This window comes from Condylura cristata, unplaced genomic scaffold (genome assembly GCF_000260355.1).
Source record: "Condylura cristata isolate star-nosed mole 26May11 unplaced genomic scaffold, ConCri1.0 scaffold00007, whole genome shotgun sequence".
Classification (NCBI taxonomy): domain Eukaryota; kingdom Metazoa; phylum Chordata; class Mammalia; order Eulipotyphla; family Talpidae; genus Condylura; species Condylura cristata.
This window is the reverse complement of record NW_004567108.1, coordinates 36,863,854-36,875,972: the sequence shown is the minus strand read 5'-3', so window position 1 is coordinate 36,875,972 and position 12,119 is coordinate 36,863,854. Positions and strand designations below refer to the sequence as shown.

The 12,119-nt window shown below is 41.9% G+C and overlaps 1 protein-coding gene across 1 annotated transcript in view; it reads right to left on the bottom strand.

The window, feature by feature from the left end:
* Positions 1–814: 814 nt before the first annotated feature.
* Positions 815–12,119, bottom strand: part of GCNT4 (glucosaminyl (N-acetyl) transferase 4, core 2) — a 29,755-nt gene continuing 18,450 nt past the window's right edge. Inside the window, exon 2 of the mRNA XM_004678445.2 lies at positions 815–5,118. Coding sequence (XP_004678502.1) covers positions 3,750–5,117 — 1,368 coding nt within the window. The 5' untranslated portion in view covers position 5,118 and the 3' untranslated portion in view covers positions 815–3,749. The remainder of the gene's footprint in view (positions 5,119–12,119) is intronic.

Sequence of the window (12,119 nt, the reverse complement as noted above, 5' to 3'; positions counted from 1 at the left end):
TGGGAATGATTGATGTCTTATACATGCACACACGATCTTTAATTCATGTACGTGCAATTCTACCTCCCTAAGTTCCCAGTAGATTATTTCAGCATTAAGCAATAATAAGAATTAAATTTAGGGTAAGAGCAGATATTAATTTTTATTATGTTGAAGAGTCCCTAACTGGCCTTATTCATTGAGATGGATTATGACTTGTGGTTATGACAAATGTCTTCCCAGCCAGGGAGGCTGGTTACTGTTATGGCTTTAGAAAGGATGGAAGAAAACTTGCCAGGGAAATACTCGGAGTAAGGGCTGGGGTGGAGATCAGCAGTGCCAAATATGCCTCAGCTTAGCAGAATTTGAAAGGGTGTTGTTATCTAGGACAGAAAGGTAGCTCTTTCGGAATCACCCACCAACCAAGCCTGAGAAGGCTGCTGCAACCAAAGATTCTAGTGTCCAAAGTCTACCTCCAGGGAAGGAGTCCTGGTCACAGAGAAAAGTTTCTTATCTTCCAAGAATTGAGGCCCATGAGAGAAAGGCCTGAACCACCTATAAAAACAAGCTTTCATAAACTTAAGAGAAGAAACTAGTCTGAAGGAGAACAAAGGTAAAAATCCTAGAAGATTCTCTGAGACTTTGTCAAATTAAACAACTTGAGTTCATGTGCCTCTAGTCTGTGCTGATGATACACACACTGAATTTCTTTTACTTGGAAGTGAAATTAACTGTGCACTTCAAATACTGGGCAAGCGTCATAAACTGGAAGAGTCTTTGGGGGCCACCTGCGTAACCAGAGAAGAGAAACATAATAAATTTCAAGGGGTTGGTTTGTGGAGCACATTTTATTTAAGAATACTGGAGAATTAACATCTAACAGCTGCATAATAAAAAAATGCTACACCAATCTCTAAAACTCACATACTGGTAAATACATCTTTTGAAAATTGTAAAAAAATAAAAATAAAGTAATAGGTTTAGAGATCAGTTAATAAAAATGTTTTTTTTAAAAAAAATCAAACTCATTCCATTATCAACAACAAAAACAGTTGTAATATACATAAGCTACATTCACTTTATAAAGAAGATTGTCATTTTTATTTTCTATAAAATATACCCAAATGTATCATACATATATGTGCAATATCCACATTCTAGAAGAGAAATCTTCAAATTAAAACATTTAATTTCTATACATTTTTTTTCACTTAACATAACTAATAACATCAACAATAGCAGCAACGCTGATCTTTAAATATTATATTACAGTAGGTTGTCAATATATATATTTTTGGTAGCGCTTCCGTGATCAATAATATTACTTAATACAATTTGTAAACTCCAAGGTCTTGGTCTCACATTGCCAAGTAACTTATAGAGTCTAGATTCAATAAATATCAATCCTATATAAAGAATAATTATAAAACACAAACTGCAGAACATTCTCCAAATCAAAAGGCTTTAGGGGAGAATCAGGCTTGAAGGAATGCTAAGAATCTGTAGGACTCCCAAGGCGAAAGCGAATCATCTCACAAGCTCCCAGAAATGGTAATAACTGAGCCCCGAGACCTGTGTCGGTGGGAGAAGTCACAGCCACCTCTTAATGGTTCCATGTTTCATTTGAAGAGTAAAGTGATTAACTGGAAACGTTGCCAATAAATAAGCATAAAATATTATTCACCAGGAGGCAAAGACACTGAACTGGGAGGTTGTTATTTATTTTTCAGCATTTACATTGACTCTGATGACCAAAGGCATAAAATCCAAGATTTCAACAGGGTCTTACGTATTTAAGCCTGGATAATAGGAAAATCATTTCTAAGCCCACCCGTCTGTATTGCTGGGCCAATTTGCTAACTGTATTGACTTCAAATGGAACCCCATGTGAGGTAACAGGGATTTCTTCAGAACTGGATTCTGTTACAGAAGTTGCCCCTGCAACTGAGGCCTCTCTTTATATTTCAAAGGTTTAAAGAAGTCTCACAATGGGGTTCAATCTGTATGCCTTATAAGAAGACTACTCTGACATTTTCATAGTTTGTCCTCATTTTCAAACCTCTTTATCTAATATTTCAAGTTGATCCTCACAAAAATGTGTGAAACCAGGACAGGCATCAAGTGCTCGCTTCAAAGACTCAGAGGTCACAGTGACACATTCTGTCCTGGCCACACATAGCAATAAACTGGCGAGGGTCTCCTGGAGTACCTAGCCTAGCCAACGATTACTTAATTGCAAGAACACAGACTTGATCATAGTTGCTTTCTGAAAACTGAAGTATTCAGAAGGGGGTAGGGAAAGAAAGAGTTCAAGAGAAGAAAGGGCGAGAAGAGGTGTCCCTTGACATCACATAAGCTTCAAAAGAAGCAAGTGCATTTCACAAGTAGAAAACAGACATTCAAAAACATTTAAAAACTTCCAAACAGTCTCACTTGGGCCTCAATGACTATATCTCTATGTAGTTAGTGAGGCTGACACTGAAATAGAACATCAGGAAGAAACTTTTACACATGTCCCACAATTTCCCAAGAATCTGTTAAAAGTGTTAGAGTCTGTCTTCAGGACCCTATCTCCGCCCCATTTCATCTCCAGGATAATACAGTTATATTAAAAATATATTTATATTGGATTCTGTTGGTAGAGTTCTAAGATTTCAGTTTTAGAAAATATTGTTAATGAACATTCTTGTTATGCCCTTAGGAAAATTACTTTTTCCCTCTGGATTTAAGCTGAGAAAGGGCAATAAGTTTAATCTTTAGATTTTAAAGTTGGATTCTATTTGGACAGTTGCTGAAGAAGTATGCAAAATTCTAAATGGCCATAATAGTTCATTTTAAAAACTGCATTATTTCATACAACTTTTCAAGAAAATTCAGTCATTCTCAGCTTGATAATTGCATAAAACAAAATTATACTAATTTCATTGTACATTGTAAAGAAATGTAATAATATACTATGAACCAGAAGACAGGTTCAATGTCTGGAATGTCAACACACTGAACTTTTCATCAGTACTTCATTTTAATTACATAACGTGTTTTAAAGAAACCATTGAATTAAAAAGAAAAACCCTTTACAACATCATGTGTGCAGGCCGTACCTGGCCTAATGCCCACCTTCCCTCACCCCCAGTTACATTCACATACTCTAATTACCTCACCACCAGCGTCTTCTCACCCTGAATTGAATAAATGAAATACTGAAAAGTAAATTATGCCTTGGCAAGCAGGAAGTTTGACATTTCTTTGAGCTCCTCTGAGGTAGTGGGGTTTCTCTTAATATTCTAATAATGAAGTCTAGGGAGCAGAATTAAGAGACAGTTATTGTACTTCGATTCTGTCTTGCAATGTGTTATCTGATTATAATCACCACCTAGCCCAAAACCTCAGCAGAGTCCTGATGAATAAGTAGAGAATTTAAGACGTTAAGGATGCTGTGCAATTAGTATAAGCCACAGTCCCTGGTGGGTGTTGTCCTACACATTTCTAAAAAAGTGCCTAGCACACAATAGGAGCTCAATAAATATTGGATGACTAGCTGCATATCTAAGATTTCTGATTTAACTCAGTGAGACTACAAACAAGAAGCAACATTGAAGAAAACCCAACCAATGCAAGCCAGTTCATCAAGGCTAGGTCACTTTCCATCGTGAAATTTTAGACACTTTTCAAACTATGAGATAGTTAAGTTCAAAGGATACCTGTCCTGATATTGTATGTGATTCCTTAATAATTTCAAATTCATATAGCTTATTTCCATCATGATTTTACTATAGTGATGTGACTGTGGGATTTTTATCCATAAATACTTTTTCTGAAGACAAGATGATCCACTCTCTCTGTTGTTCTTCAAGCTTTTCTGCCAGGCATTTAATCAAGACAGGGTCCACCTTAGAATCAAACTTATTAGCAAACCAATGCCCATCTTTTATAAGCCACCTTAATTCAGCTGCTCCATAGATACACACACTTCGGAGGTGGAAGCCAGTACAACTCGGGTAGAAAAGGCCTTCATGGTAATTCCATTTGACAAGGCGGGTCTTACTCTGCAGATCAGACACATCCTGGGCTGACCTAGAAATCTCCCCAGGTACTCCAGGTACCCTAATTAAGGTGGCCCAAAAATGTTCATCAGGTGAGTATGTATCTTTAGACCAGGCAAAAAAGTCCTGAACGAGGGAGTTGTTGAAAATATATTTAATAAACGCTCGGCTTAAAACAAAATAAGCACTGCCAACAAATATCTCAATGTTATGAGGTGGGGCTTCCTTGGAGATGCTTGTCCTGATTGGTAGCTTCACATACTCATAAGGCACCTGTCTGAGTTCATGGTGATAAGTGAACCTTTCCATTTTACTTGTAGGGGGTTTCACCGTCTCTAACATATTTGCTCCATTGAGTTTCTTCAACTCTGATACTAATTCAAAGTTTGACTTCAAAGGAAAATCTTGGCCACATAGGTTGATTACATATTTCCATTGAACTGAAGACCTGAGAAGGTCTGACAAGCAATTTAAATCCGCTTGGAGTCTGGAAATGTGGGCATATTGCACAATCTCTAATTTGGAAGCAATGAAAATATTGGAGAAGCACTTAGCTAAATTGTTCATGGCAACTTTGAAGTTATTTGGTGACTTACGGTCATAATGGATGCAGTAAATATTGTGCCGATTGTATATAGCATGGATCAGCCTTTCGACCATAATTGCATCTTTGTGAACAACCAAAGAATAGGCAATTGGAAAGTTCTTTTCCTCCCTTGAAACAAGCTTTTGATTGTAATTTCTTAGTGTCTGATAAATGTCACAATCACTGGTCATTGCCACCACATCGTCATCTTCTAAGTCAATGATGTCTCTTCTTCTTATTTCCAGACTCTTGCCAATTTCCAAAGGTTCCTGTTCATAGACACCTGAACAGTTAATTTCATATGCGACTTCATTTTTCATGTGGGTGTACCTGTTTCTTACAAAAGGTGAGGTACTTAGAGAGTATTCAACCAAGTAAATACCTCTTTTAGGAAAAAGAAGTCTCCCCACATTTAGAAGCTTCAGCAAGGAGAACAGCCACAGGGTTAAAAACAGGATGAATACTTTCTGCTGCAGGGGGTATTTAAAACAACATTTGAATGTCTTCATTCTGTAAGAGGAAAAGGTATAATTCAGTTCAGATAGTAAGAAAAAATTAGTTCAGTTCAACCAAGATTCAGTGGACACCTCCCAGACAGATGCCAGGCCAGAGATGAATGTGTGGAATGGTGGTATTTTGTGGTATTCTGTGTTGACTGTAACAATTTCAAGAGATGTTGACTATCAAATAGATTGGGAAATAATATGTACTCCTAAAATATAGGTGCCATCTATCTTACATTCTCATGCTTCTGCTTAGCGTATTCGGGGAAGGATCACTCTGGTTTGGGCCGAGGTCTAGAGACTTGGATGTCACCAAGAGGTCCTGGAGGTGCAAATGGCTTATCCAAAGCTCAACAGGAACAGACATGTGGCATCTACCTGTAGATTCTGTTAAATCTAGGTCTGAATAAGATGAGGAAAGCCCAGTGAATGCCTCTACTATAGTCAAATGAATGTTTGTATCCCCCTAAATTCACACGTTGAACACTAGTTCCCAATTATTAAGAGATGGGAGCTTTGGGGAGGTGATTAGATCATGAGGGTGGAGCCCTCATGAATGGATTGGTGTTCTTGTAAAAAGACTCCAAGAGTTCTCTCGCCTCTTCGATCATGTCAGGACACAGAGGATCGCTGACGATGAACTAGGAAGAGGGTTCTCTCTCGTTACTGAATCCGCCAACACCTTGATCTTGGGATTTTCAGCCTATAGAATTGTGAGAAATATATTTCCATTGTCCATAAGCCCCGCAGCCTATGGTATTTTAATTTCATAGTTTGGATAAACTGTGACACCCACCTTCAAAAACAAAAGTAGTATACAGACATCCAAAAAAACTAGAGCAGGTATCAAAGAATATAAAAACCTTCATAAATTACACAAATACAGTAAACCTCCAGAACCCCATTGTTTTTAATTTTGTTAACCCCCATTTCCTCACAAGAATTAGCTATTTAGTTCTTAAAATGAAAACAACCTGACTCACTGAGAGTGGGTGGGGGGTGTAAAGCTACACTGGAGGGCAGCTTGGTAAATACCTGCCAGCTTTAAATGTACCCACCCAGAAGATGGTGTGTGTGTGTGTGTGTGTGTGTGTGTGTGTGTGTGTGTGAAGAAGATGTGTGCACAAGGAGGTCCCCAATAGGGTTGTTTGTCAGGCTACAAATGGAAAGCCATGAAGACATCCTGGAATGGAGCATTGGCTAATTACGCTCATGCGCTGTCAAAAAATAGCCTGCGACAGATCCACATGTGCCCAAATGGGACAGTCTTCACAACAGAAATAAGCAAAGTACTGAACCATACAGTGAGCTCACATGTGTACCCCCAAAAGGCTATAACACACAAGTGTGTACACGCAAAGAGCACGTGTTGGCAAACTTTTTCTGTCACAACTACTCAGCTCTGCTGTTGTAGTGGGAAAGCAGCCCAGATAATGTGTGAGTGGGTGTGGCTGTGTTCCAATAAAACTTTATTTACAAAAACAGGCAGCTGGCTGGATCTGGCTCATGAGTGAGTTATTTCCAGAAGCACATTGTACAGACACCACACTGGGGGCAGGAATTATTTTCCAGAACAAGGGTGGGAAAGGACTGAGGACTGAGGGTTTGGGTGAGTGAGGGATTGACTTGTCACTGAAAAACCTGTACAATTAGAATTTTAGAAATGACTATCTGACCTTTTCAGGTGAAAATGGGCTAACCAAGAAAAGAACATAGATGTGGGGGTTCTTGGCAACAGCAGGAAGGGGAATTCCAAGGAAGCACCACCCAAGGCCTAGGCAAAGAGAGCTGGGGAGCTCTGACAGCTGCTTCAAACAGGTTATAATAGAGAGAAGACAGGATGTCTTGAGGCTTCATATGCAGCTTCCTAATAAACATCCCAATAAGCCTTGAAAAAGCAAATAATTATTGTACTCCATTTTCTTATTAGCAAGACATTTAAACCTGACTTATCTCTGTAGAGTTCTTCAATGTAATTCACTTAGAATTCACCTCACTTGAATCACACATCTCATCAATAGGGAACGGCCCTGTGGAACCCAAGTTCCCTCTGGCCACATGGCAGCCCCTCAGGCTGCTGTCCCCACATCCAGGGCTCAGCTCACAGTCCCTCACACACATTCTTCTCAGCTCTGTGGATTCTGACTTCCGCATATACACAGACAGCAGCTGCTCCTCCACCCTGGCTTCTGATACAAGGATCCAGCTGCTTGAGGGACATCTCTACCGGATCCCATAGACACTCAACCTCTAAAAGTCCAGAACGGAAAGAGATCTCTTTACTTCTCCTGTGTTTTCTGTCTCACTTTGTGGTGAGATCATCCACTCCATGTATCAGTCTTAGAACATGAGCATCACTGGCTGATGCCAACTCCCTTTCCCCTCACTCACACCCACATTAACAAGTCACCTCATGCATATGCCTTGAATCCACTCCTTCTTCTGCACACCATCAGTAGGCAGAGACAACATCTTTGCTGAATCAGCAACCAGATCAAGGGCGTCCCAAGCAGGCACATGGCTAGGGGTCCCTTAGTAGGTTTTGCTTTCTGCCCCTTAAAGCAGACTGATCAGTGTTCTTCCTCTCAAGCTCACCGCCAAGGTTCCTGCTAGTTGTTACAAAGTGTGGCAAAACTGACTTCTGCTGCAAAGCAACACAAACTACAATCCTAGAAACCTGAGCAAATGGTTGGAATTCAGTGCTACGATAAGACTTAAAATATTAATTAATTCCAAATCAATCAATCAATCATCAATCAACTTATACTGTCACTGTCCTTATTCATGGTAATTGGGCATAACAGAAGCAGGTTAAATAAATGGCTAAATTAAAATAAATCTTGCTCAAAGGGCCTAATTTCTTTTTCTTTCTTTTTGTTTTGTTTTTCTTTTTCCCATTTTCTTGGTCCACAGAATCTTTAACATCAGTTAATAGTTTCCCTGATGCCATCGTAATAAAGGACCTCCTATTATAAAGAGGTTTATAAAGTTTCCAGAAATGTAATGTCCCTTATGGTGTGCCACTTAACTGTCATCTTCACACTTACCTGACAAGGCGAAGGCCAGCTCACTAGCCTGTCACTCGCGTCCAGGGCCTCTCCTGCCCCCAGCCTGCCCTGCCCTTCCTGTGAACACCCAGACACACACTTCCTGACTCCAGCCTGGAGATTCTGGTTAAGCAAGACCATGATACCTGCACCAAGAGAGGGTGGGGACAGGTCACAGGGAAAGGAGAGGTGCAGACACACTGTGAGACGTCCTGGGGGCACTGGTCCTGGGGTCCATGTCTGAGCTTCTCCAGCCAGGAGATTGTAAAGGAGATACACTGCTGAGGAAAGCAGCAGGTGAGGCAGAGGTCTGTGGCACCATGTGGATTACCTCCCTGACTGGGGATCCAACTCGTGCTGCAATAACACTATAGTGCTGGGACTTAACTCCTTGTGCCTCCAGGGAGGCCCCACTCTATCTCTGGTGAACTTTCCCACCCCCACCCTAACATGTCTAGCCTATCACCCAGCTCTTGGATGCACAAATAAAGTGAGGATAGTCTCATCACCTCTTTTCTCATCCTCCTTCCATCCCAGCATTATTAAGGGGAGAGCGTGTTTGTCTATCTATAGGTTTTATATCAGGGAAACAGCCAGCCCCCTCCAATGCTATCCTATCCCAAGTCAAAGCAAAGTCACTTTGCTCTGAATGCATTCTTTCCCTAAAATTAAAAGTAAAAAGGTGCAAATCCATTAGTGCATGAACTTTTGTCAAATCCTGAAAGGAGTGACTGGCCTCTTCCCAGCCGTGGTGAGAGGGCAGCGCGTGTCTCCTCCCTCCACCCCGCACCCCCCAATACTGTGGTTAGAAACCACAGTTCCGGGAGTTCTGCACAAAGCAGAATACATACTGGAAAAAGGCTATCTGCTGGTAGCTGAATCATGACCACCAGTTTCGCCTAGATGATGCCAGCGCCACCACGAGCTTCCAAAAACGCGAAGAAAAGTGCCAAGGTAACAGTGGGGGCCTGGGCAGCCATGATGGCCGGCCGAATCTCAGACACCCTTACAACCGGGGTGGAGATGGGCTGGGGGCGAGTGGCACGACCTCCCTTTCCTGCTGCCTGCAGGCCGCAGGTTTGGAGGGGACGGGAAGCAGCCCCTGAGCAGATCAGGCTGTTCCAAAGCAGGCTCTCAGGCTGGCCGCATGGTTTCTAGGTGACCAGGACATCAATGCCACCTTCTGCAAACATCCTGTCATGTTTCCCTCTTAAAGGCTCACGGGTAGAGAGCAATCAGGTGTTTTGGTGCCAGGAAATAGTTCCATAATTACATTATAAATAACTTCCTCTGCTTGGGAGGAGGGGCGTTTTGCCTGTCATCTGCCCTAGTTGACGGAGAACCCCCACCTGCGTGGCATGTGTGTTGCCCAATCGGTACAAGTCGCTGGCGATAATGACAGAACCGAGAAGGAAAGACTTGATTGCTATCGTTCAGCTGCAATAAGATCTATTTGGATAAGTCTGCAACCCTTCCAGGAAGTTTACAACCTTCAAGAAAACAGCAGGAGCAGGAAGATAGACCCCGGCTAAGTGGTTATAATTGCATCCAGGGCTAAATGGCCACAACCATTAGCACTCTCCTTAAGTCAGCAATTTCAAGACACTAGACTGTCAAAAGAGAAGGAAGCAGAATGGTAAATAGAAAACAAACAGGGGTGGGGTAAAGGGGAAAGAAGGAGAGTGAGAGAAATATGAGAGGAGAGTTCCACCATTCATGCGTAATTGCACATTAGATGACATTTGCCCCTCCCCTCCCTACTCCCTTCCTACACCCCTACAATTCTTTCTGGTGGCTCACACAGGTAGTGGTAAACTTAGCAGTGGGAAAGGAGGTGGGTGGGCTTCAGGACGTGAATTTGAATCCCTGAAGAAGCACAGTCGCTGTAGCAGCCATGGAACTAGTTAACCTCTAAAGTCAATTTTCTTGTCTCAAAAAGGGGGTGAGGGTTCTGGAGTCTGTCTGTGAATGGGGTTACCCCTCAGAGATGCTTGGCATAGTATACACCCTTTCTTTCCTTTCTGCCCAAATCTTGGGGGTGGGAGGGGAGCTCCAAGTACATTAAATAGCAATGCTGATATTGTGTGGCTTGAGTTTGTTTGTCTTTAAAGAATTCACTAGGTGGTTTTATGCAGATGATGTTAAGGAAATGAACTTTCACTTTTCAGACCAAATTGGGGGGTAGAAATGTCATCAGGAAGGATAAAGCCATGAGTGCCAAGGCCTTGCTCAGAGGTTAGTTGGGAAAAGAAGAAGCCACAGGGTCCCGCAATATCGCAATATCGGTCCTTCTGCCCAGGAAGCTGGGTGGTGCCTGGGAGAGAAGTCTCAGGAGAGGCCTAGAGAACAGCTGGGTCCTAGACAAACCCCTCAGCTTCTAAAGTCTCTGTCCTCGCTCGTCAGGCTAGCAGTACCTTGAAGGGGAATTTGAGGTCCCATGGGGGAATGCCAACGGCTACAGCACAGCCCAGATCACGACTGCCTGGCAAGTGAAACCCTTTCCACCTTCACCCGGCATCACTACCACCATCTTTCATCCTGGCCGCCTTCCACCTTCACTTCCTCCGCCTTAGACTTTAAAGACTCTGCCCAGATCTATGGATTTTGCCACTTTTCAACCATCCTATTTACCCCCAAAATCTCAACATAAATGTGATATTTTAGAATTAATACCTAATTAATTGGTTTAATAATGTCATCACTAATGTAGAATCAGCAACAAAGTGTTGCTACTCAGAGCACTAAGTAATTGGAGTTACTCTGTAGCTAATAACTCATTCCTTCCAAAGGAAGTTCCTAACTTTATCCCTCCTTGACAGGACGGGAAACTGAGGCACAGGGCAACTCATTGCCTAAGGACACAGAACTAGAAAGCCCATGTAGGAACTTGAATCTCATGTCTTACACCAGAGATGCACTCTTAGCCCTAGAGGCAATATCATTTTTTGAACACAAAGACAAAAAACAAAACAAAACAAAACAAAAAAACTCCATATATGTCACAACAGCTCATGTGAGCCCTTGACTAAAATTTGTCATTGCTGTCTTAGCTAACTACTCTAACACTGGAAAAGGAATGAACGTCAAACCATGTTTCAGGGACTGTTCACATGGAGAATCAGTCTGGAAGTTTGCTGGGGAGGATCACATTCTGTCCCTGCACCCCGAGGCCAATCCATGCCCTTAGAGATCAAGCAGCCTTCTAGCCCCGGGAACCCTGAAAAGAAAGGAAATGTGGCTGACTCTAAGAAGTTTTGCCACCAGCTCATTTTGTCTGATAGCTTATCGCTGGTCATTTGCTGAATCCCTTGACCACTGACACAACTTGGGGCTCCTGAGCATTACTTTCAGTCTTTGAAAACTTTTCTGGGTGAAACTGCTCTCCATGTAGAGAAGAGCCCCTCTGAGGACCATCCATAAGTTCTTGAATTTGTCTCTTATCAGTATGTTGAAAAATAAGATTTAAACAACTTATTGACAAGAAATACCAGGATTTTGTTTATACTTTTTTAAAAGACTTATTTATTTATGCATACAGAACTGCGGTACAGGCCAGGGAGTGGCGGAGGGAGAGGGAGAGGATTCACCAGAGACAGAGTGGGGAGCAGTACAGGCAGATGGACTGAAATATACTGCAGAGGGGAGAGTGGGCAAGTCAGGGGAGGTGACCCACATGGTGTGGCAGACCTTTGCATAATTACTGCCACGCTATGTGGGTCACCTCACTGCCAGGAATTGAACTCATGTTGAAGTGGCTACAGATAGTGTCATAGTGCTATACTTTAACCCATTGCACCACCAGGGAGGGCCCGACTTCGTTTATACTTAAAATCATACAAGGAAGAATCATCATTTAAGAGCATTAATATGAAGATGAGCTCACTAAAAAAAAAAAAAAAAATCCTGATTTTAGTTGAATAAGCCAAGGTCCTTCAACCTGCCTATGGGTAAAGTTGCTGAT